Source organism: Falco naumanni, chromosome W (assembly GCF_017639655.2).
Source record: "Falco naumanni isolate bFalNau1 chromosome W, bFalNau1.pat, whole genome shotgun sequence".
NCBI lineage: Eukaryota > Metazoa > Chordata > Aves > Falconiformes > Falconidae > Falco > Falco naumanni.
The window spans coordinates 4,537,014-4,563,191 of record NC_054079.1 but is presented as its reverse complement, the minus strand read 5'-3'; the positions used below and the strand labels follow the sequence as shown (position 1 = coordinate 4,563,191).

General features: G+C 52.7%; 1 protein-coding gene across 1 annotated transcript; it reads right to left on the bottom strand.

The window, feature by feature from the left end:
* On the bottom strand, positions 1–25,222 carry LOC121080619 (one cut domain family member 2-like). The gene is made up of 2 exons (XM_040578769.1): positions 24,091–25,222; positions 1–7,766 (listed from the first exon to the last, which is right to left on the bottom strand). The coding sequence occupies exons 1-2, from the start codon at positions 25,199–25,201 to the stop codon at positions 7,480–7,482; spliced, it is 1,398 nt and encodes a 465-aa protein (XP_040434703.1). The 5' UTR covers positions 25,202–25,222; the 3' UTR covers positions 1–7,479.
* Between the last annotated feature and the right edge of the window lie 956 nt (positions 25,223–26,178).

Genomic DNA, 26,178 nt, shown 5'->3' with positions numbered 1-26,178 from the left:
AGGAGAAGGAGAAGGAGAAGGAGAAGGAGAAGGAGAAGGAGAAGGAGAAGGAGAAGGAGAAGGAGAAGGAGAAGGAGAAGGAGAAGGAGAAGGAGAGGAGCCTTTGGTATTATTAGGAGTTTTGTTCTTTGCAGGGTTGTATTGCAAAGCACCACAGTACAAAAAGCCCACCAAGTACGATTCAGCGGCCCAGTTGAAGCTGAGGTATTCACAGGAAGAATAAAAAAAAGCACAGAGAGGTCTAGACTGGCAAAATCGTTGCTTTGGTTCAAGCAAGGCACTCGTCCCGTGGTAATGTCACACTTTGCAAGTGAAGCATGAGTCTGGTAAGGAACGCGGTTGCTGCAGAGGACGCTGCCAGCTCTGGGATTTTCTGTGTCCAGCCTGCCACCCGCACGGCGGGGAGGTTTTGCCCAGCATAAGGACAGATCGTCTCCTCCACACCCAGAAGGCATCCTGAGAATTATTATAGCTTTTTATTGAAGGACTATATAAATATATAGATATAAAAAGCACACTTGTCAAGTCCCTATCTCTTCCAATACAGACTTAAAACCAAAAAGAAATACAAAAGAAAAGGCGACACTTAATTAAAGTGGATCTTTTGTGTTGGGCTGTTGGTCATCGGTCTGTGTGAATCCAAAGGCATCGCTCAGGCAGGTTTCTTAGGGAAAGGCTCTGGCCCCCGCAGCAGGCAGCCCCTGGGACATGGTTCCGCCGGGCTCTGCACCGATGTGGGGTCTCGCCAACGCAGGACATGCTGCGCTGGGTGAGTGTCACCTGCCTTAATTGCCATTAAATCAAGGCCCAGAGATTTATAAACTAGCTTTTAAGATCAGCCAAAAATGCATACCTGCAATCTGAACGAGGTGGGCTTTTTCCCTCTTAAATTTACAGCCCAGCCCATGCTCACCTTCCCGCTGTTCCAACTGCGGGACAAGTGCTGCCCCAGCAGGGTTTGGGGGTCCTAAGGAGCAGTTGACTTGGTGTCCAAAGGGAAGCAGCAGCGGCTGGGAGCCCTGGGGAGAGCCGGCAGTGCCCACCGGTGGGTCCAGCTCATTGGAGCGGTTGATTCGGTTCTATCAACAGGGTGAACCAGGCTAGAAGAAACAAACACTGAAGGGCACTGCTAATTCCCCAGGGACAACCAGCCAACTTTTAAGTAATCGCTTAGGAACATGATACTAATGGAGCTTAATGTAGCTTTGTTTCACTACCAGCTTGAGAAAAACAATCAATTGATTTTCATACGAAAACTGTAAACAACAACAACAAAGCATAAGCAGGAGAGATCGGCCTCTGTGTCTGCCATGCCCACTGGGCTCGCCAGGAATGGGAATGGGCCCACCATGAACGGGAACGGGCCTGCCGGGAATGGGCCCGCCAGGAACGGGAATGGGCCCACCAGGAACGGGAATGGGCCCACCAGGAACGGGAATGGGCCCATCAGGAACACCGCGGGCCAGGCAGAGCTGGGCTTCACCCCAGCAGAGGGCTGGCTGCTTGGTGCCTGGGTGCCCAAACGAAGCATCCCCCTTCCCTCAGCCTAGCCGTCAACGGGGGCTTGGCTAGCGCGGCCGCCCACAGACCAGCCCCTTAGCTTCTGTTCAAGCATGGTGCTGTTTGAAAATAGTTTCTCCCACTGACTCCCACTACTGATGCTGGCCCACCCCAGTACAAACAGGTGAGCGGGACCTGGGCAGGTGGCCGCGTGCAGGTCCCTGTCCCCAGGGAACCAGCTGCTGGGCAAAGCCTGGATTCACCTCTGGGTCGACACAACTGCTCCATCCACCAGACTTTGGTGTGGGGAAGGATGTGAAATGGCTTCACATCCCCAGACTTGTTTGGCTGGCAGGAAGGCATAAGGGAAACACAGAAAATGTCGTCACCAGAACTGGCAGCTTCCACGAGAAGCATTTCTTTGGGTGTCTGGGCTGCAGCTGTACGTTACTGTGTGTAGGAGAGAACAGTTGAAACTATAAAAGAGCACAAGCAAAATGCAGACCGCACAGAAAAAGAAATCTTTGGTATCTTTGGTATCATCAACACAATTAAAATTACAAATGGAAAAAGTCAGTGAGGTAGCCTCTTTGGTTCTCACTAGAAATAGAAAAGTTTTTTTTCTTTTTTTCTTTTTTCCTTTTTTTTTTTCTTTTTTCTTTATTTTTACACACATACAAGTTCATTCCTGGAAGCAGCTAGTTTAAGGGTTTCTCTCTTTTTACTTGGCATGTATTATTTTTCCCCCAGCTTAAGTTTTAAGAAGCCCAAAGTTCAGGCAAAGTATCCCAGTGTCTTCCCTCCCTCCCCCCTTCTTTCTGAATGCACAGTTTTAGGTTGAATATTCATTGCTTGTCCTCAAAATTTGCTCTGTTGTTCTTACAGAAGATCAGCTGTAGTGCTTTAAAGATAATTCTAAATAAAAAATAAAAACTGTACAAGGGCATCCTCAGATGATGATGAATAAGTTAAATAAATAAGTTATATTATGAAGGCTTTATGTGCCATAATAAAGGTATGTTGCACTTTCTAATCAGATGGGAAGAAATTAACTTAAATAATTTAAACTTTGACATTTAAACAAAATAAAAGAAGAAATTTAAACTAGACTCCTGTTTTATGTAACTAATTATTTTTCTCCTGTCTGTGACAGAACCTGGCTGCTTTATGAAGCAATACTAACTTTTAAGTGTATTTACTAACACACGCTTCACATCTCTGATGCATTACAACAGTAAAATGGATAAATAAGAAGAATTAACCACAAATTAATTCAGAAATGATTGAATTAAATAGTTACAAAATAGCTAACATCAGAGCCTGATCCCACAGTCTGCATTCAGGCAAAACTCCCATTGAACTTTAAAGCTAAAATTAAACTCAGTGGGATTTAGATTGAACAGAGATTTGAGGACTTACTGTAAGACTAAATTAAATAAATTACATTATTGATAGATAATATATTGGGTTAAAACCCGCAAGTGTCTGGAAAAAAATAAAACCATTTTAAGCTTTGCCTTTTAAAAAAAATTAAACAATAAAAATTCCCCTTAATAAATAGAAAGGAGGCCAAGTATAAAGTTTCCCCATGTCTTAAAAATACTCAGGTATTGTGACAAGCAAGAAAAAGATTGGGATTTGTCCGAAGCTAGCACACTCTTTGCAATACCGTGTCGTTACTGTGTCTTGCTTTGGAAGAGGAGATCCCTATTCCCTTATGTGCATTTGAGCGCAGTTTACTGGTTTAGTCCTTCTCAGGTCTTTGAATTCAGCTTTAGGGAAGAGAGATCCAGAATAAAGCTATTCAACCGAAGTCATCAAGCACATTCTTTGTTCCTTCATGGATGATTAAGCAATATCCAAGGTGTCTTGAAAGTTGAATTCATCTTGGATGTGCCCATGGTAGTAACTCCAAGTACATGGTACAGAAGATGATGGGATACTACCTGTACATACTAATCTTTCATATCAGAATAAATAAAAGGAACAAATTACATTACATGGCTCTATAGATTCATAAATATAAGGTATATAAACGTAACATATCTATTTGAGTTTTGGTTTTCTTTTAGCATGGGCAGAATACAGCATATATTCTGCTCATACGTGTACATACAAATGTATCTACCCACAGTATATGCTACCAACACTCCCCTTCTGAGATAGCTGCTACATAAAAGCCTACAAGAGTTGACAGTGGAATGGAAGACGTAACAGAGGGCCACGAAAGATGCAGGGATAAAAAATGCAGCAGTATTTTCAGATGTTCGGATGCAAATGGGTTTTGAGCAATATGGAGGGAACATGGGCACTGACATAGCGGCAATGCCCAGCACAGAGGAGCCTCGTGTGTTCTGCCATGCAGACGCTGCCGTGTGGGCAGCAGGGTCAGCTCAGCACCGCTTGGTGGGACAATGGCTCCCGTGGGGCAGGAGGTTGCGTGTCAACATTTGGAAGGTTGAGGCAAAAACTTAAGCCATAATATTGCATAACAAAAACTGCCGCAATTTGGAGAAAATTAATTATTTCATTGAAGAAACCTTTTTTAATAATTCAGGAACTGATCTAGACTTACTTCATTATGGCTATTGGGATGAACTCTGAACAGAAATAAAAAGCCCAGGCCTTTGCTCACGGGCATCATGGGAAGCCCAGGGTGGGCGCCCCTCTGCCCCCAAGGATGGTGGCATGCGGGGGGCGAAGCTGCCAGTGCCTGGATGTCACTTACATGAGATGTCCCACACGCCACCCCCGCGGTGACACCAACAGCCAAGTGCATGCCTCAGAGAATGCCTGGGGCTTGTTCCTCGTCTGAGGTGACACACTTCTCTGCCTGCCACTGTGGGAAGGGAAGGGGAGGTAAGGAATGACAGCTGGGCTTCCCAGCGTGGCACATCACCTCCTGCGGCGGTTACAGGGGCACCCTGGGATGGAGCATGAGGAAAGCGATCGAAGCGCTGCGGACTGCAGGGGGACGCTTCCAGACAAGGCATCGCTCCCAAGGGCTGTGCCACGTCAGGGCGCACACGGAGAGGCTGGGTTGAGGGGATCCTTTCAGATGGGGATGTAGGTGAAAGTTCACATGACCACACCACCCCAGCCCTGCACGGCCCTGCAGCGTGCTGCTCCGAGCATCGAGCTCAAACACCCAGAGGCACTGGCAGGCATCAGCCCAGACCTGAACCATTTTTTAGCAGCTTTATTCCGTGTCTGACTATGAGGCTTCTTTGGATTGTTTCCGAACCATGCACGATCTGTCTGGAAATCTATGTTGAGGGATGCTTTGATTCCCAGAGCTGGTACGTGCCACCAGTTTAGCTGTGAGGATCCTGCATTTACTTTTCAGAAACCTCTTCTGTCCTGAGCAGACAAAGCTTTTTGATTTTCTTTCTTTTTTTAAGTGTATGTACTTGGAAAATGACTGCAGCAGTTTTGCAAAATAGTTAAACAGAAGCCCTCATTTAAAGGTAGAGATGGAGAAAAATGGTACTGCTGCGCTCTGGCTTGGAAGATAAGTTTGGACCTAGGTCTGCATGTCATGATCTGGATCATCATGACTTGGACCAACAAACGTAATGCCTCTGATCTGTCAGAACAAACTACTAAACTGCCACAGGAGCTGCTGAAACCTCCGTTGCGGTTCAGATCAGGATCTGATCTCAGGGGCCAGGCTGTGGCAGTGCTCAGCGCTTATAATGGCAAAAATCAGTACAGAGACAAATTTGCAAGTTTTATCCCTGGGTAGGAGAAAGAAGGGTGTGGGTTCACTCAACCAATTTCACACACAGAAGGATGGCTGTTCAAAGCTCTAGACACACAGGAGACCAACTCTACCCAAAAAAACAAGTCATACCCAACCGACAAGATTTTCCTATGTGGCTCTGGAGAGAGGAGACGTACCAGCGTAGTGTCCCAACATCATGCACTTGGAGTCCATGCAGCTCTTGGAGAGATCCCACGTGGGGCAGAAACAGGAAAAACATAAATGAACCCACCCTTTTGGATGCACAAAGAAACAGAAGTGATTACCTGTACAGAGATCAGTGGTGCTATATGCATTATTCATGCAAGAGGACATAATGAAGTGGAACACAAGTAGTGAGAATCCTCATCTTTGGTATTGTAGCTGTTGAGGTTTTGGTTGCTCTGTTCCTTGTTCTTTTGAAAAAAACTGCATAGGCACAAATTAAAGACAATCTTCAACTTTAAGATGATTTGAGTTGTCAAACGAAGCAGCAATTGTACTGGCTTTGCTTTGTTACCATTCTTGTCAACCCTTTCTTTGAGATCTGCTTCCTAAAACGTCCAAGATGTCTGTCAAAACACAGTGTGTTACTCATTTGCTTCCTGATGTGCTTCCTTGGTTTTTTTTATTTTACTTTATTTTTAAATGGAACAGTTTTTTGCAGAAGAAGTAGGTGCAGAAAACGTTTCTTTGGTTTCGATTAAGTAGTACATAAAAAAAGTCTCAAGTGTCTCTAAAGAACCACAACCACGCTTGGCTTGCTGCTGTGGGCTCAGCCAGCGCACCAGGAAGGGCCGTTCACCAGGAAGCGTGCACATGGAGCTGCCACGGCTGTTTGGGCAGCGTGGGCCGGGGCTGCGAGGCTCGGCCAGGGCCACCCTGGTGGTGTGGCTGTGGCCGGGGCTCTGCCGCACCAGCTGCCGGCACTGCTTGCCCGCTCAGCCGCACGGCAGCCACCGGAGGTGGAGAGAGGGCTTGGAGTTTGTGAAGCTTCTCCATCGCCAAACAAACACCCTCACCAGCAATGACGAAGGGAAAATGGCAAGTTATAAATATCTTTGGCTTGCAGTAATCCTGTCTCTTTGGTGTGCTGTGTTCCCGCCAGCTTAGGTAACTGGTGGATAAAAGGAACTTAGGGATGCAATAGATATTGAAGTCATATGCGGCACATCTAAAACGGTCAGTGGCATCTGAAGGGCTCGTTTCTCTTTTTTTCCTGCTTGAAAGTACCATAAAATAACGAAACAAAAAAGAACGAAAATACCTTGAACAATAAACACATTTCAGTAAGAAGGATGTTGTTGAGGAGAAACTAGATCCCTGGTAACTGAAAACGATGTATTAATGACCTAAAAAAATCTAGATCTTTCAAAACGTTGTGTTTGCTCCATGTACTGTAGCAATGAAATTGACCTCCTGAGTGTGCATCTGTATTAGGTACAAACACAGAATTTGTGACAAACTGCAAACTGTGCTTGAGGCTCATGTGGTCACAGAGGCGTTCCCTACTGACCGGGGAAGTTAGACTGTATCTTGAAACGATTGCTGTACTGAGTCCAGGATCGTACCTATCTCTGTAGCTACTGGCTTTGTGCTTGATACTTTGAGCTCAAGTGAACTGAATTTTTCTGATCCAAGATCAAGCTATACTCACTGATTAAATTAAACAAACTTAAAAAAAACCAAAAACAAAACCAAGAAAAACTTAAATTTGATCTTTTTTTTTTTTCCTTTTCTCCTAAAACACTTAACAAAACCATGCCTGAGTTTTACAAACAGGTTCTCGGATTCTTTAGCGTCTACGTGTCAGACTTTGTGCTCCGTTCTTGCATGGCTGTGCCACGGCGGCGAGCTTTGGTGCAGGGCGGTGTGGCCAGCACCAGCGCCCTGCCGGCAAACGCTGGGCATGGGCAGGCTGCCCAGCGAGCGGCACCTCCACTGGCCGGGGCTCTTTGGGGCTCAGGAGAAACTTGCCTCACGAATGACTCCCCTACGTTTCAGACCCGCTTTGCCTGTCCTGAGCATAGTATTGTATAGAAAGAGGTTAATTTTTAATTTGCACCTCTTAAGACTGACTAAAAGCCATAAGAAGCGTCCTCTGTTACAGCTGGGCTGGGGTTCGTTTCCAGGAGGATTGTGCTTTAAGTCACCAGTGAAGGGCCCTGCTGCGAAGCCGCTCTCTCTGCCGCGCCATGCCGTGCCGTGCCATGCCATGCTGCACCGGCCGCTCCCTGTCACGCTTTGGTGCAGGTGCTGGGGACTGAGGAGGAGCCCCTGGAGCTCAGGTCATCCTGCCACTTCTCCAGGCTGCGCCGCCGGGCGTTCATGAAGAAGTTGCTGACGGTGGTGAGCTCCAGGCCCAGCTGCTGAGAGATGGTGATCTGCATTTCTTTGGAGGGGCGCTTATTCTCCTTGAAGATGGCGAAAAGCGTTCTGCGCTGGAGGTCTGTGAAAACCAGGCGAGATTTCTTCTGGGAGTTGTTCTGCTCTTTGTTCGGTTCTTGCTCTTTGCGTTTGCAGGCTGGGGAAGGGTGGGCAGAGACAGAGAGAAAGCAAGCATCAGGAGGTGCATGGCTGCCCACAGACCCCGGGCGTGGGGACTGGCCTGGGGGGGGTGGGGGGAGCTGGCATCCCCCTGTAGGACCTGCCAGCTGGCAGCGTGCAGCTGTGGTTGAGCCAGCATGTGGGACCAGGGGCTCATGGCAGAATCCAGGGGGGCTACAGCACTGTTTGCGCTGGCATCCCAAAGACCTGCATTTTCAGAAATTATTTTGGATGGGCACCTGGTTGTTAGGCATTTGGGCACCGAACCCCCAGGCAATCGGAGCACTCCCCCTGGCCATCCCCAGGCAGAGCCCTCGAATTCACTTGCCGTTTCTGAGCAGCGCACAACTTTGAGGTTTTCCACACTTTTTATAAAGCCACCATCTAAGCATTGCTCTTCTGTTACAGCAGCATCAGAATTGACAATTTAGCTTATCTGATGTCAGCCTAGGAAAGAAAATGCAAAGCCCATTTCCCCCCCCTCAACAGCTAAGACAAAGATTAAATCTTTTCAGAACTTCTCGTGTGCAGTAGTATATAACAACAGCAGATCACTATTTTTTAACAAAACTGCCAGGCCACTATTCCACCATGTAAACTGCACCCCCTGGGTAACGTACAGGACAGAGGAAATACACTGGGAACTGCTGTTCATGCATTTAGAATAAATCTATCCATATTTTGGGACAAATAGCCTTTTTTCATCTGCCATTCCAAACATGTACTTAAAACAATTACCGTGGACACAATGGTGAAGGCAGGAACCCCCCAAACCTGCTTTGTTAATACAGGGGAAAGGACAGCTGAGCAAACAGAAAGTGCCCCCCCTACCCCCCCTCCCCGAGCTCCCTGCACAATTTGCAACTCAAACCCACCCTCCATCTGGGGCTGCAGGGTGTGTGCTGGGCATCAGCTGAAATCCACAGCACAACGGGCTGCATGCCTCCCTGCCAGCCGCTCCTCTCCCAGAAGATGTCTGCAGAATGGATGGGTACTGGTTATACGCCTGTGGGAATGCAGAGGCATGGGTGAGACCCCGTGGCAGGGGAGGACTCCCAGCTTTGCTCTGTCTGACCAAGGACAGGCTGCTCCGCTTCCCACATTTATCATCTCCACCCTGAAAAGGAGGCCTGGTTCTTCCTCCCCAACAGCCCAGTCTAACATTTGTACAGGAGTTTTATTACTTTAAACACCCCAAAGCAAACGCCGGTCAAAGCTCCTGTGGCAGCAACCTTGTGCAACCACCACTGGGGAAAAATCACGTTCGACAGCACAAACCGCTGCTGTCCAGCTGAACCTTCTGTTTGCCTGTTTTCCCCAGAGAGAGACCTCTGTGGCCAGTTTTTAACCATTTACCCATTTATGGGTGTTTTTTACCCACTGCTGCAACAGCTGCTCTCTGAAAAACCTGCCAAAACATCAGACATCTGTGGTGAGACAAACTCCTAATTTCTGCTGCAAGACTGTTTGCTTACAGCCTCGCATAGGAACAACCAGACCCTCTGGCGTGTCTCAGATCCTGCCACTCTCGGAAAGCCTGCCCTTCCACCTGGCCTCTCACAGATTGCAGCGGTGAAAAGCTACAGACAAAAAAAGGAAGACATGACATTGCAAATTTCTGAGATGGAACAGTAGCGGTGCCTGCTGTTGAGGCAATGTCCCTTGTCAGCAATTAGCTCTCCACATACCCCTCGATCATGTGGCTGTGCAGGCACCCCCTGCCTTTGTTCCAAAGCCATCCACCAGCTGCCACCCAACGGTTCAAGGCCAACCAAGGCTTCTCCACACTGCTGGCAGCCAGGCACCTCACACCCCCTGTGCGCTGTGGGTTGCTCCATCCTCTTCATCGCTGCTTCACAGCCCAGTCTTGAACTGTGTTCTCCATAAGCAAACTTGGAAGCATTGCTGAAACCAAGCACAGCAGTACACGGCATGATACGCTCCCCCTACACGATGCTTTCAACAAGTTGCTCCAGAAAGGAGGTAATGCTTCCCGACAGAAATCATCTCTGAACATGCAGCTTTGAAGAAACACACTGGCAGATTTTTTTCCTCCCCACGTTTGCCAGCAGCAGTTACCAGAGCCTTTTTCTGTGCAGATGACAATGCTCAGGCTTCCATAGCAGTGGGTCAGGCTCCGGCTCCCCTTGGTCCTTCTTCCCTGGGGTTTTCACCACCCCAGGGCACCATTCCCTTCTCCCTCCACCCTATGCAGAGACTGCTGGGACTCAGCTGTGGCAGCAGCCTGTCGCACACCCGGGGATGCTGCTCCAGACGCAGCAGAGCAAGGCTGTGCAAGGGGGTCCAGGTGCAAAGCCAGCTGGGCTGCCTAGAAACCCAGGCCCTATATATTTGCGTTCATGTACATTTGGGTTTACAGCACACATTTTGATGTCCTCCTTCCAGGAGGACAAAATAAAATACCCGGGATCGCACATCTCCTTTAAAACAGTCAAATGCCTTTCATCTGAAACTAAATCTCCCCCTCCTCTTCAGATCATCCTTGCTGCCTCAAAGCCTGATGCCCTGCTTCCCGGGGCTGGAGGCTGGGCACGGGCGGCCTCCCCGTTCCCCAGCTTGCTCCAGCCCACAGAGCCGGGGGGCTGGCTGGGGAGGGCGGCTGAGCCAGCAGTGCTCTGCAGGGGCCAGCACCCCACCCTCCCCGCAAAGGCTCCGGAGGCCAAAGGAGCAGCCAGCCAGAAGTGCCCATCAGCATTCATGTCAGGCAGGGCAGCAGTGCTGGACCATCGCTGTGCCAAGCGATGCTAATGGATCCTAAAAAAAATCAGTATTAATAGCTGATCTATATTAATTAGCACAGAGAGAACATCAAGTGCTGAAACCAATACCACTGCCATAGCATACTCAGATTTAAAAATAGCTTGATAAGGCTGTCTACACAGGGCAGTAAGATAAAAAAAATCCATATGTTGACATGGTTAGGTAATGTGCTGGGGCAAAATAAGTAGAGTGAATTGATAAGTGGGCGGGTTTTTAAGCAGCCCTATTAAATAATTCTGCAGGTCTAGAATGTGAAATGAGACCTTGGCCCAAAGAGTAAAACTCAGACTGTGAAATGTCTGCAATAAACCTGAAGCCGGGCCTGTACCCATCTACCTGCACCGGAGCACAGCACATGGAGCCTGGCTCAGCTGGGTGCATCAAAGACTACGCTGATCCGCTTGGTTTTGTGCATGGGATGGTATTTCACAGGATTTCTGCAGGAAACTGGAATATTTTGTTGGAGTGCCTGATCTCAACCCCCCTCTTGTATCTGTTCTCAGCTGCCAGCTTCCAGTGGCTGCAGCAGAGGTGGGCCAAAATGTAAGGGGAGGATGAACCGGAGTCGGGTCCAAACCCCAACTTTGGGGTTACGGGCAAGTGCCCCGGGAGCGGTTCCCAGCCCAGCTCTCCCAGAGGCAGCAGCAGGAACACTGCCATGTGGGCAGGGTGGAGGCATCAGGGTGAAGGCATCAGGATGAGCTGTAAATGCATCCCGATGGCCAGACTCGGGTCTCCAGAGGCGATTAGCCCAAATGCATCGCACGAGAAGACTCTGGGTTCTCTGACCGCAGCTCTAACACACTCCACAGATAATGTTTTACTGCCTGTCTGAGATGAAAAGGCGGATTTTAAACTGCATTTGTGCGTTTGTCACTTTACTTTGCCTTCTGTCTGGTATCCCCAGCACTGGGGATGTGACGAGCACCTGCATCTAATAGGTTCCGGGACACTGGAAAGAGTCTAGTGTTTCCTAACATCACTAATTTATGTCCAGAGATACTCTGCGTTTTACAGTTATTGGTATCTTATAATAAATAATGCAAAGGTATGTGCTTTTCAATGCATTCAGTAAATACTTTCCTTGAACTGTTAAGTTTGCTCTCGAAAAGGCACCATAAAGGCAAATGTTCCTTGACATGCATTTATCAGAAGAGAAAAGTGAGCACTCTAATAAAATAAAGTTCTTTTCCAGGAAACCTGCATACAGAAAGAGAAACACTCTAATAGTAGAGGAAAGGGAAGCAGCCATCTTAGTTCTAAGAACAATATGATTTATCAATGACAGTTAATACTGAACATACTCTATGGAAGAAAATGGACAACTGGCAAGAACTGAAAGCCATAAATGAGGGGGGCGGGTGGAAATCATCACTTTCTTCTACATGGGACTAAAGACACTTTACATAGAATAAATACAGAAAGAGCTCAGAAATAGATTCGGTAGTGCCTCACTTAATGCTGACTGAAGTGGAACCCCACTGACTGACAAGGCATTAAGGGCAGTGCGGAGAGCCGACACCGCACCGTGGGGCTGCATTCCTCAAGGAGGGACAGTCTGCCTTCAGTGAGCATAGTTTTGTCCTGCAGCTAAAACTGAGGGAATGTTTAAAAGACGTTGCTTGAAAACAGAATTAGGTATTGCTTAGAAATAAAAAAATAAAATAGAGAAAAGCACCCAGAATTAAGTGTTGAGAGGCAGGAGGTGAGTCAGGCGAGGCACCCAGGAGATGATGGGAGTGAGCCCCAGCATCTCAGCAGTTCTCAGTGCTAATAAGGTTCCTCTCCATGAAGACAACAACTATTCAGATATTCAGCTTTAAATGTGCAAGACACTCCATTGATTTTTTTATTAGCGTTTTTGCAAGCCTGAGGTTAAGCATGTGCTGAAATATTTGGATAGATCCCGGAGACAGGGAGAGCAGAGGCAGGCAGTCATGCCTCCTGGCTAACAGACAGGCAGCTCTCAGAAAGTTTCACCTAAGCCCACCTTACTGTGCGTGTGGCAGTTGGGAAACGTGCCAGCCAAGCACCGGCACCTGTTTGCCACCCAGGCAAGCAAAATCCAGCCACTGATCCCAGCTGCAGCCCCGGGAACTGGATAATACCCCATCACTCCCGGCTCGTCCAGCTCTGTTTCCAGAGCCTTGCTAAGGAGCTGTCTCCCTGAATCCCCTGCACCTGTAACCTGGCTCACCCCACTGGCAGGGCTGGCACTCATCTCACCTAACGTTAGCCAGGGAAAAGCCCTGTCCCAGCTTCCCCTGCATGGCCAGGGCACAAATGTCGGATGCAGCTGGGATGCATCTCCTCCCTTGCTGCAAGTGGGTGGCAGTGGGGAGGGACACAGCTTCTGCTCACATCTGCCGCTGGCTCCATCGTGCCTTGGGACACACCTCTCTTTCTCAAAGAAAATTTGCTCTAAACTGCCCCACATTTGATAGCTTTCAACACAATTCACACAAAAAGAAGAACCGTATCACACCGCTTTGGAAGAATCACCTCACTGTAACCAGGGGCTGCAGTGACCGATGTGCACTGCATCAGTTCTAGTGTCTGTAACCCCATCTGCTTGAAAGGGAACTGCAGAAAAGTGGTGATTTTTAAAAATTTTATTTCTGCAAGCCTGTCTGGGTTTTGGTTTCCTTGTGAACTTCACATGCTTCTAATTGAAGCTCAGTTTTCTTTTGTCACCAAGTAGCACTAAATTGAATATTTCTGCTAATAGTTAATTTGTCTTATTTTCTGCAACAATAACTCTTTATTTTCCATCTTCTGCCTCAGAAGAGAGGAACCTAGCCAGCCCATGCATTACAAATAGCTATAAATCGTGAAAAATATCTAGAATCATTTCAGTTGATAAGTATTGTCTTTAAAACTTCCATTTACAAAGACTGAAGCACTGGGAAATTTATCATTAAAGGTGAGTGCATGGCAATGACCAGCAAAAGGCAACAGATTCACTAGGATTCACTAACACCGCCGTGGGGGTCCCCCCTCCACCCTGCTGCAATGGGAGCTGTGGCAGTCCCCAGCGCCCAGAGCACCTCTGCCCACCCCTGCCCACCTCGCCGCCAGGCTGTGGATCCCACCATGCTCCAGCCCTGGCCCAGCTCGCTTGGGAGAGCCACTGCAGCTGGTGGGGTCCCATGGGGTGGCACCCACAGTCCGGGGTGAGTTTGCCACAGGGCTGGTGGAAGCTTGATGAAGTGCAATGGGTTCAGATTGGATGATTTGGCATTTTCTCACGACAGTTTGTTTCACTGAAAGATACCAACCAGGCTCCATCGTTAACAGCTGAAACTGTGCAGCTCAGAGCAATCAATCTGCAGTGTGTAATGTTGGCCCAGAAGCAGCATTGCATATCCCTGCAGGCAGTGATAGCTCCTATCAGCTGTTTATGCATGCACAGAAAGACCGGTCCTTTTTATAGAAACTGATTTTGCCACACGTAGGCTAAAATTGATTGATACAGAGCTCACCACCATGACTGGCAGCACTGCACTAGTATTCAGCCAAATGCCACCCTCCGAGCCCCCAGGTACAGGGCAGCAATGCTCCCTGGCATGCAGCAGGGCTTCCCTCCTCCTGTGGCTCCTCTGCTTCTCCCCGCACTGGTGCTTGAGGAGGGAGATGGGGAATGGAAATGAAGACACGAGGGTCACCGGCATCAGGAGGAGGAGGAGGACAGGCAGGATGGGAAGGGGTCTCGGGAGCTGGAGTGGTGCCAGAGCAGTCCTTGGTGAAGAGGAGCTGCTTGCAGAGCCTGGATGCTTTGTGCCTGTGAATCATCTCGGCACGTACTTCCAATAGTAGGATCTGCAGAGCTTGGGTGGGCACGTGCCCCTGTGAATGCCACCAGTGGAGAGGAAGCCCACGTCCCACACCTGAGAAAGAGAGATGGGGACTGCGCTGCTGGCAGAGGCTGGGGAAAGCTCTGCTTGTCTGCCTCAGCACTGCACAGGGCTAGGCTTGTGCCAAATAGACATAACGACCGCTCAAGCAAAGGGAAAAATGTTGATGTGATGAAACCTTTGGATGCTGGAAACGCTAATGGAACAGCTCCTGTGATTTTCTGTCTTGTGTAGTGCAAGCCCGGCTTTTCATACAAACAAAACCCCAAGATAAATCTGATGTCAATCCATCTGCCCCCTCAGGTATCTCTACTTTTAAAGCAATTAGGTGAGGGGGTTTTAACCAGAAACCCTGGAGGCCTATTTAGCAGTCTGAAATTTCTCTGGGCCATACTTCATGGTCCAGTTTCACTGAAAAAAGCCTCCCTTTGTCTTCATCTCCTCTAAATTTGGTTCCCTGCGGTTTCTCACATTAACTAACACCCTTAGATAATCACCAGGTTTATGATGTTTTTACTCCAATGGCACAAGTGACTTTGGACCTACGAAACAAATAGCAGATGTTAAGTAGGAGCCAAGTAAAGGACAATATTCCCTTAATCCAGCAGTAAGTCATTTCTCTCTATCATTCGTAAGGATAAGCCATGAATATTGATCTCCCATATGTGGTTTCATGCGGGTGTAGTACAAAGTCAACTAAACCCAGTTATCTGTCTGATGGAACTAAAAAATGTTCCTCAATTTGATTTCGGGGAGAACTCAATGTGAAGGAAATTTAATTATGCTAATAATACAGAACACAATGAAATGACCATCAAAACATTTTCCAAAGGTTTAAAATGTTTTTCTTTTGCTATGATTCACTTAAAGCAACCTCTTGTATATCTGTGTTAGTACAATCTCTTAAAAACTAGGCCTCAAAAATCAATTTGATTACCTCTCTGAATTAAGTATGCACAAATGAAAGCAACTGAGATCAATACAAATTAGGTTAAGTACTCCACTGTGTACAAAATCATTATGTAACAAGAAACAATTTGAATGAAGATGCAAATAATCACATTGTTGGGGTTTGCAGCCAGTGCGCCTTCCCCTGCTCCTTCCCATCTGCTGCCCACACACAAAACCCTTCTGATTTTCATAATCCCTGTGAATGCCCTCTGATGGCATTTTCCTAGAAAAACAGAACGCGCCTACAAATGAGAAGCATGACACGAAGTGTTAATCCTGTCCTTCCAGAGAAGATCTGTCATTACTGGAGAAGATCTCTTTGCTCACCCAAACCAACCCTGCTGTAACGGCAAGGCATTCCCTATGCCACGATTCCCATTTGGACATACAAGGATTCCTGAAACGCTCTGAGAACGAAGCACACAACCTTGCTGTTTCTCTGCCCTGGATTGGGTTTTCTTGGTGCTCAACCTGCTTTTTCTCCCTCTCAATTCTGCCATGGAGGGAATGCCTTCCCCTCTCTAGGTCTTGCATCCTTCAGCTATTTGAGAAGAAAAGATTAATGGGTTTGGGGACCTGGTTCTTTTATATTTCTTTCTGGCATGTAGCAGGTCTCAGGCTATTTGTGTCAAATCTCTTGTAAATCTGCTGGGTGGCTGAAATTGGGCTGTAAATTCTGCGGTGCAGGGGCTGCTTCCTCCCCTGCAGTGCTGCAACACCCATCTCGGTGTGGGATCTCTGACAAGGGCCTCTAAGTACTATTGTAATATACTTCCATCATTAATACAGAATAATAAATAATAGATGGGATAGGGCCAATTTATTGCACTCCAGGGTGCGAACGAGTGGAGACTCGGTGAGCACGCGGTACAGTTTCAATGCACTCTTTGTCACCAAGTGGCTGGGAGCTCTAACCGTGCATGGAAGCAGCAAAGTGGCCCCCCAGCTTCTCTTCTGCGGCTGAGCCAGGGAGCGGCCCCTGACACTCCATATCCAGCCCTCTCCCTACCAACAAGCTTTCTGTGAGCTGCGGAAGGAACAGACCCAATTTCTGACAGATTTCTGTTTCAGCGTTGGTCGCGATCCCGTAAGGTCTCCTTCCCAAGAGCTGGGGGATACATAAGCTTTCCCTTGGGCTGGGATCACCACCGAGCCGGTGCAAGCTCATGCCGTAGCCTTGTTGCAGGCGGGCACTTCAGGGATCTCACTTCTCCCCACAGACTCCTGTTTTCCCAAGAAGGGGTGCAATAGCCCAGTTACCTGTGAGACCTCTGGCCCTGGGTGTGACAACAACCCCAGGGCACCCTGCAGGGAGCCAGGGATGCTGGGAGGAGGGGAACAGAGGGGCTGCATGGACAGACACAGACCCTGCCTGTGTCAGCCTTGTCGAGGTGTGAAAATGCACTTGTTCTGGTTCAGAGTCCCAGCTGCTTTTAGAAGAACAAGCAGACAAAAGCTGTGGAAGCAGCAGCATTTAAATACCATCACCCAACCATGATGAGCAGCATCAGCCCATCTGCAGTGCCAAGGCACCCCTCCCCAGGATTGCCAGCTCTTGCAGCAGCCAGGCTGCTCGGATGCTCTGTCCAGCCACAGCAAAATGCTGGATGCTTCAAACTGTGCTCTGTCAGCCCTTCACTTCTAATGCTTGGGAGAGTTATGTTTCCTCTTGTTCTGGAGATTCTCCCTTTTGAATCCCAAAATAGTTTCCAGCTGAATTATAACACTTTTCTGTAACAAGGATTTATATCCCCCTTGTCAGAGCACAGAGCTGAAACCAGAGTGTTCCCACACTAGCTGCTCTGCCTGTTGGAGCAGCAGCTGCAAGTGGTGCGCCAGCACATCCCTCAAGCACCAGAATACAGCCATGACCTTCTCCCCATGGAGAAAGGGAAGCATTTCAGGCATCTTTTCCAAGAAAGGACTGGGAATTTGAAGCTGAGGTAGGTAAGCAAGCACGGAACAGGAGTCTGAAATCTGAGAGTGGATTAGAATTTGAAATACCTTGCCTCCTGGTTTTCTGCTGATTACATCTAGCAGCTTTCCCATAGCTCTGTCGCTCTGACAGCCTCCCATGCTGCAGTTCCCTCCTGCACCTTAACGCTTACAAGTCAGAGTCGCAAGCCGAGTCCCATGGGCTCTACTGCAAGGGAAAGTACGGATCTGCCAAGTTCTGGCTGTGTGCTTCCAGAACCAGCCTGTTTTCAGAAGTTCTGAGTCGTGGGAAAAAGCAGGGAATGATTATTTCCTTTTAATGGCTGTTATGAACAGGGTGCAATTATAAAGGAACAGGAGAGGACAGGAGCAAAGCTTTGCCAACTTATCTGGGAATGACAGATCTATGCTGTCCACCGGCTCTCCGGGCTCTCCTTGCACTTCAGACAACTGTCGAGTACACAAAGCAAGAGCAGGCCTGGGAGGAGCCATGTTCTTTGCCAATACAGCCTGGTTCCCATTTCCTTCTTCCCAGGGGCTTACGAAAGCACAGCCTCAGCAGGAGAGGTAAGCAACCTTCCCCCAGGCACCAGCAAGGTATTATGGGGAGGCGAGGAAGGGGGGGGGCACCCTCCAGGCAGAATAGCTAGGGGTGTCTCCCACCTCCACAGTGAATGTGCTACCACACAGCTGGTGGATGGGAGGTGGGATGGCCCCTCATCAGGCTGTGTGGGTGACAGCAGTTGCATCAGGTAGTGCTCCTGTCACCCCAATGGTATGAGCTAGCTGACAGCAAGCAGGGTTCTGGTGTCAGGTCTGTGTGGCCATGCCCCACCAGACACCTCTTCTGCAGGGCATGGTCAGGGCTGGATGTGGGAGGAGCGCCAAGACGCTGTACCCCAGCAGGATCCAGACATGTGGAGGAGAAACTTGGCATTAAAGATGCCAGAAGGACAAGGGAAAAGCTTTGGAAGTTTATATCTAATCTGTGTGAGCCTCTTCGCATTGGGAGCCTGTGGTCGCGGCTGACGTGGTGCTGTGGTGCCACTGGTCCTTACCAGCAATAGCCAGAGGAAGGATGCTTGTGCCGTGACGCTGGATGCCAAGGAAAGCAGCAGTGTCCTCACCTGATACAGGAGCAAGTGGGCATGATAAGCACAGAGGAGAAGGAAAATGGAGAAGGTGGTGTGTGGGAAGCTCCCCGAGGAAGACTTCCTCATGCTCTTCCTTTATCTTCCTCAGCCATGTACTGCTTGCCAAAGCTTAATGCCTCAGCACAGGCCCCCGTTCTTAAATGCCCATTATGACAAGATGAGATCTGCTGGAAAATCACCACTACTCATAAATATATTCCCTGCTTACTTAGAGATATTTTGGTCTCAGAGACAATTTGTGTTTTGGGAAACTGCCAGCCTCTATCGCTTGCCTAATAATTCCTTTGTGCAGCATTTACCAGTGGCTTGAGTCCCCTTTTTTTCACAATTAAGTAGTTTGGTTTTATAGCTCAAAAACCCCAACCAACCTCAAAACACTCACATTTCTTTTCTGGTTGCACTTCTGTCTGCCATCAGTGAGTTGTCTGGTTGATCTTATCACTGAACCCATTTGAGATTAGCCTATTTTGTATGATTTCTGTGTACAAAAATCCTCTATAAATCAGAGTGCCTTTTATGCAAGAGTCTGCAAGATTGATAGAGCTGGATACAAAATCTTTTACCTTGGAAAAAAGAGATGTATTATCTGTCCCATTGAACGTAGTGCTTTCCCTGCATATTCATCTCCAAAGTATGATGGGGCTGTTTCTAGAGAAGACAGAAGACAAGATAGAAGTCTTAAATACAGATTGCTATCAGAAGAAAGGGAGTATTTTGGGGTTTTTTTACTCTGTCTAGTGGGGATATGATGCGAAGCAAAGGATTTAAAAGACAAAAAGGGAGATTAAGGCTAGCCATTAAGGATTTTTTTTTTGTACCTGTAAGCCCTGGAAGCCTGAGAAATACCCATCACTGGAGACTCTTGAAGAACGGTGCAGACTGTCAGAACAGGTGATGACTCAAGTCCTTTTCAGCCCTGCTTTCCCTGTTAGCTTAATTCTCTGTACACCTGCAGAGCCCTGTTTCTACTCTGAAGGCAGCCACAGGGGAGCTCCTCTGATGTGAGGAATCTGCTACTTTTGGTGCTTGGAGACTCAGAACAGATGTGTTGGGTTACTGGCAAGAAGCTTGTCATCTCTGAGTAATGCATAATTGGAAGGGATGAAAAAGCCAGTTGCAACTGGTGGATGGCAGGAACATCGAGGACAAGATTTTGTGAATAATACAAGGGAAGAGTGCTAAGGATGAGCAACCGGGGCCACAGTGCAGAAAAAAGCACAAGGTTTGAGTCAAAATGCCCCTGTAAAAAGCAAGGGAAGAAACAGCATCAGTTACTGGAAAATAATCCTTCTGGCAAGAATGTTCTCTCCTTTATGTGTTCCTCACGACAAATAATCTCTGACAGCTTTTAGATGCAGAGGAATAATTTGAGTTTGGGATATTTCAGTTGAAATGAAGATGGCTAAGAGATACTAGGAAAAGATGAGATGCTGGGAAAAAATCTAATAATGGAAGAGTGAAGAACAGGATGGAAAAGCTCAGAATAAGTAACACATGTTGATCGGCTAATTGTTTCTTGAATAAAGTAGAGGGGAGAAAAAAAGACAGAAATGCAATGACAAATGTGGTCAGATCTTTATCAGCCAACCAAGAACCTGATGAAAACTGGTTGTTTAACAAAAATGGTATTAAAATTTCTGCAGGGCAAAAATGTCTTCAGAAATAATGTGGAACAAAAAGATAGGGCAGGATATTATTTCAGAGAGTTGGTACATGAGAAATATAATTTATCACCCAGCACCACAATTTACCACATGGATTGTTCAAACATAACTGCTAATCTATATCTGAAGAGAGTACTAATATTTCAAGCAACTAAGCACCTTTCAAAGAATCTTTATGTACCTGTATATTTAGTTCAACACTAAGAAATAGTTTTATACATAGATAACACACTTGATACAGATGTTATTACGCCTTAATTTTTAGCTGTAGCTACAGGCAACAAAACAGTCTCAAAATCCAGAGAAAGCAGCATTCAGTGTGGCACAAAGAGGCAGCGGATGGACTGACAACAGCAGTCCACTGGCACCCGACCCACCCCTCGCCATCAGCTCCAGTACAAGGCCCGTTCCTGGTGCTGGAGAGTTGAAGGGTGCTGGAGGGTCAGCTGCACCAGAGCAGGCCTGGCCTTGGTGGGATGCGGGGCCACCATCCCTCCCTCCGCTGGGATGGCCCCCCCACAGCCCACCAGGGTCTGGGCCAGGGAGAGGCCACAGCCACTGCCTGCCCTGAGGTGCCTCACCCCATCCTGCTCCCCTCTCTCCTCCCTCCCTCGTAGCTCTTCTGGTCCCCTCCATCCCACTCCTGTGCCTCTCCACCCCCCCTGCACCCCTCCACTCCCTCCTGTGCTCCTCCATCCCTCCTGCTCCCCTCCATCCCTCTCCTGCGCCCCTCATCTCCTTCCCGCTCCCCTCTACCCCCCGTGCCCCTCCCTCCCCTGCACCCTTCCATCCCCCCTGCTCCCCTCCATCCCTCTCCCACACGCCTCCACGAGCGCGCCCCCGCCCTGCCGCTGTCCGTGGTGCTGACGGTGCCGCTGCCGCTCCCGCCGCGCCGCGGGGGGTCGGACGGCCCCCCCCCCGGCACCGCTCCCGTCCTTCCCGTGTGGGCCGGGGCCGCAGGCCCCCGAACCCCGCAGCCCCCCAGCCCCACAGCTCCCCGAACCTCGCAGCCCCCTCAGCGCCGCAGCACGGCACGCGGGGCGCGGGGTCCAGGAACGGAGCAGCGCGGCCCGGGGCGCCCCGGCACTGGCGGGGCCACGGCCGGGGCTTTCAGGCGGGGACCCGTTACGGGGCCTCGGCCACAGCTCCCGTGGAACCGAGCGCGCCGGGTCCGTGGTGGGCACGTCCCCGGCCCCCGGCCACTGCTCCTCGGGCGAGGGCGGGCGAGCAGATGCGGGGCGCACACAGCCTCCCCGGGACCCCGCTGCGATCGCACGGCTATAAACACGGCGAGGTCAGCGCACCCGTTCTGCACTAACGACTCATTGATGGGTGTTTTGGGTGCAAAAACGTTTAATCACCAATAACGTGATTCAGCAATCGGGACATGTAAACAAGCGGTGCGAGCGTTTTGCTGAGCCGCCCGGAAAGAGGAGCGGGGAGCCGCGGGGTGCAGCCCCGCAGCACCGTGCCGCCCCCCCCCCGCAGCACCGTGCCGAGCCGCCCCCCCCCCCTCCATCCCGCGGGCGGGAACACTGTGTGGCAGGGGCACGCTCCCGGTTTGCCTGCCGGGGGACCGCAGCGCCCCGAGGTGCGGTGCTTGGCAGAGCCGGCCCCGGTAAACGGCACGGCAGCTGAGCCCTGCCCTCCGAGCTGCCCCCGCAAATTCACGCACTGACTCACCTACAGACCGCCAGTATTTCCCCCCCAGCACAAACTGAGGGGCTGCCCGGCGGGGCCGCAGCGGGCCAAGGCTCCTGCCCGCCGCCCTCCTGGGGCTGGGGTCCCGCCGGCGAGGCAGCCCAGAACCCGGGGTAGTCCCTCGGTCCCGTTTGGCGGGGGTCCCGAAGGCCCCATCCCTGCCCCGGCTGCCCGGGGGAACACCCGCCGCTTCTCCCCGCCGCGGCTGCGCCTGAGCCGGGTCTTGCCCTCGGACCTCGGCCCGCCAAGGCCCCCCGCACCCCCGAGCTGGGGCTGCCGCCCCGGCCCGCCGCTCCCCGGCCGCGGGAGGCGGTGAGCACGGAAATAAGGGACGGAAAGGGGAAAAAAAAAGGGGGAAAGAGGAAAAGGGGAAAAAGGAAAGGGGAAAAAGGAAAAGAAAGGTAAAGAACTAGAACATTATTCTATATCTTCTTTAAGAAAGGAGAAGCACACCGCACTGCTACAGCTGCCACGAGGAGCGGGGGCATTCCCCTCCAAGGACAGCAGATTCTCGTCCTGTTTGGGGAAAACTTACAGGAGGACGGGGCAAACGGCTGGTGGTTTTCAGAAATCTGAAATAATTTTGACTTATTTCCCTTGCTCAGAGGGATTTAAGCAGGCGCGTGAAGGGGAAGAAGGAAGTACTGAGGCAATGAAGCTGCATATTCACACGTGGTAATAATAATTTAAAAAAATCGATTTCCCGAAGGGAACAGTAATTTGCAAAGGTCTTTCCTGCTCCAGCTCCCACTCCACGTGCAACTCGTGCCCACTCGGCGACCGAGCTCTCTCCAAACTTCACTCCAGGATGCGACGGCATTCAGGGGAAACTGGGAATGTGGAGACCCAGAAGTACATGGACATAACTCCGTGTGGATGGCAGAAAATCAGAAATCGCATCTACGCACCCGCCGGGCGGCAGTTTAGCTGCTCTTTCTGATTTTCTGCCCTACATGTATGGCTCCGTGGGGAACCCCCCACCCGGGACCGGTGCTGGGAAGGAAAAGCACCAGCAGCATTACTGGAAATGAGCCGGCTCAGGTTCCAGATCAATGAAAACCGGGTCCACGCGTTTATGCTCCTGTTGCCAGCATTAATGCTCTTTTAATCTTCTAAACATTATCGGCATCGATTTCCCTCTAAACACGTTTGTTTGAGAAGACGATATCACCGTGTGCTCCGGCAACAAATAAATAAATAAATAATAACCCCCAGCTTTTTCTTTACTTGTGCCGGACAAACCTCGGGACCTTCGTCTGGCTGAAAACAGAGGCGCAGTGGACAGCCGGGGGTGCGGGAAAGGCCGGGAGGGGTTTGCCGCCGCCGGTAGAGCCGAGGAGGGGATCAGCACCCCTGTACCGCGTCCCCCCGGCCCGGCCCCGCAGCACGGCCGCGACGGCCCCGCAAAGCCTCCTCCGCCCCCGGCTGACCCGCCGCAGGGCGCGGGGGCCGGGGTCGCCCCCCGCTCTCCAAACCGCACCGCTCTCCCCGGCTCCGCCGGTGACAAAGGAGGGGCTTGCCCGGCCCGGTCGCTGCCCCGCGCTACCGGACACAAGGGCGAGCGGCCGCGCTCCGACCGGGACGGCGTGGGAGCCGGCTGCGCCCAGTCCTTCCCCCGCAGCGCGCTGCCAGGGGGCCCTGCCGGGTCCCTGCCATGGACTCTCTGCTGGAGGTGCCTGCCAAGGGGTCCCTACCACGGGGACCCTGCCATGGGCTCTCTGCCGGGGGTCCCTGACTGCCGCCCCCTCCTCTGCGCCCGCAGAACAATGGGGGCTGCGGCGCTCAGCGCGCGCGCCAGAGGACGCCCGCGCGCCCTCCGCGGGACAATGCGGCCGGGCCGCGCGGAGATGCCGCCCCCCCCGCTGCTCCGCCCGGCCCCGCCTGCCCCGGGACGCGGAGCCCCCGCCCAGTGGCGCTCGGCCGCTGTGTCGGCTGTGTGCACGGCGTGCGGGGGGACCTCGCGGAGAGCGCGCAGGGCGCCCTTCAGCACCCGGCCCCGGAGAGCGGCTGGCCCCGGCCGCCCGACGGCCGCAGCGGACAGCGCCCCCGCGGCAGCCCCGCCGGCGCCGGGGCACGGGCCGGCCTCGGGCCCTCTTCCCCGCGCCCGGCAGCTGCGAGCGGGCGACAGGGGCGGCCGCTGAGCCGGCCCGGTACCAGCACCGGCGGGAAGCGGCCGTGCGGGGCCGGCCGGGGCGGCGCTGGAGTCCCCGAGGGTCGCGCTCCGCTGCCCCGCTCCCCGCCGGCCGCCGTCCCGCACCTACCTGCCAGCCGCAGGGCCGACATCCTCTGGAACTCGGGCTCCTGCAGCCACTTCCACATCCTGCGGAAGGTCTCCCGGCCGGACTTGAGTTTACTCCACGGCTTAGGGTTCCGCAGCAAGTCCGAGAGGGTCCCCTGAGAGCGGCACAGCACCCGCTGAGCGAAGATGGCCTGCGGGATGCTGTAGCGCTTCAGCTCCGCCGTGATCCTTTGTGCCACTTCTTTGGTGTTGATCTCCTCCAGCTGCCCCGAGCTGCTCACCTGCGAGCCGGAGGAGGAGGAGGGCGGCCGCTCCCGGCCGGTGGGCAGCGCGGGCCCGTGGGGCGGCGGGTGGCCCGGGTGCGCGGGGTGGTGCATGCCGTTCAGGTGGGGCATCATGGCAGGGGGCGTCCCCAGCCCCCGGGAGAGGTGCTGGTCCCCCCGCGCCAGCATGGCCGCGTGGGCGTCGAAGTTGGGGCTCAGCATCTTCTCGTGGCCGGGCGGCCCGTAGCCGTGGAGACCCTGCTGAGCATTGTGGAGGGGGACCAGCCCGTTGCCCAGCGGCGAGAGGCTCTGCCCCATGCCGGGCATCTCCTTGTAGGGTCCGTAGAGGTTGACGGCGGGCAGCCCGCGCTCGTCCTGCATGAGGGCGAAGCTGCCCCTGACGTTGCCCGAGAGGCGCTGGTGGTTGTGGGCGTGCGGGTGGTGGAACTTGTTGGAGACGGTGGAGATGGGCGGCAGGGGCTGGAGTGGCGTCAGGGTGGTGTAGGTGCTGCTCATGCCCATGCCGGGCGGCGAGGACTCGCAGGGCATGCTCATGGCGTGGTGCAGCGGGATGGAGAGCTCGGGCCGGTACTCGGCGGCGCCGTCCAGCAGCGAGGCCATGCTGGACACCATGGCCGGCCGGGCGGCGGCGGGGGCCAGCTCCTGGTGCGGCGGCGGCGGCGGGGGAGGCACCCGGAGCGGCCCGGCGCTGCGGCCGCCGTGGTGGGGGCTGGGGCTGCCCATCAGCTCCGGCTCATGGCCGGCCGCCCCGTGCAGGCTGCCCAGCGGCTCCATCGCCATCTCGGGGTTCATGGCGCAGGCACCCGGCTCTCTGGCGAGGCATCGACGAGCGCTGCGGCCGCTCCTCATTCATTCATGGGGCGGCGGCCGCGCCGGGGCAGCGAGCCGCGGCCCGGGGGCCGCCCGCTCCGCCGGCCCCGCGGGGAGCGGGCAGCAGCCGCTCAGCCGGGCCCGCGCCAATGTCCTCGCCTCGCCGCCGCCGCCGCCGCCGTCTGCGGGCGGCGGGAGCTGTCCAGGGCGTGCCGCGCGCCCCGCCTGGCCGCGCCCGCTGGGCCGGCCTGCGCCACTGACAGGCGGCGCGACCGCGCGGGCCCCGGCGCGGGGCGGGCCCGCCAATGGCGGAGCGGGGCGGGGCGTCGGGGCGGGGAGCGCCGGGGCCTTAAAGACGCCGCGGCACGTTTGTAGGCGCTCTGTGTGTCTCGCTGCTGGGGCGCGAGCGCAGGGTTTCGCCGGGCGGCACCGTGGCGGTGGTTCCACTCCTCTTGGGGGACGGCCCGACCCGAGCCCTGCAGCGCCTCCGGCTCCCCGCGTCCCCTCAGCTCCCCTGGCCGCCTCCGGCTCCCCCTGTCCCCTCAGTCCCCGTGACGCCCCTGGGGTCCCTTCAGCCCTCCTAACCCCCTTAGGCTCGCCGCGTCCTCTCCGCCTCATCGGTCCCCTCGTGCCCGGCTCGGTAAGCGGCTGCCCCGGACGTGGCCGCCCCAAGTCCCGGCAGGCGGCAGCGCCGCCCGGGCCGCTGGTGCCGGAGCCGCCGCGTCAACCCCGTGCTCCCGCCTGCCCGCTGTGAGGAGCGGCGGCCCGGCCGCGCAGTTGTAGCCTTTGTGCGGAGGCGGCGCCGGGGGGGCGGGGAGCCGTGACCCGTTTCCTCCGCTCGGCTGCCGGAGGGCGAGCGGTGGCCCGGCCAGACGGCCCCTCCGGCCGCCGCGCCCGCGGGAAGACCGTCCCGAAGCGGGCAGGGGACCGGGGGCTCCGGCTCCTTCGGCAGCGGGGGCGCCGCAGCCGCCACGCTCGGCCCGGCCCGGCCCGGCCCGCCGTGAGAGGTGCGGGAG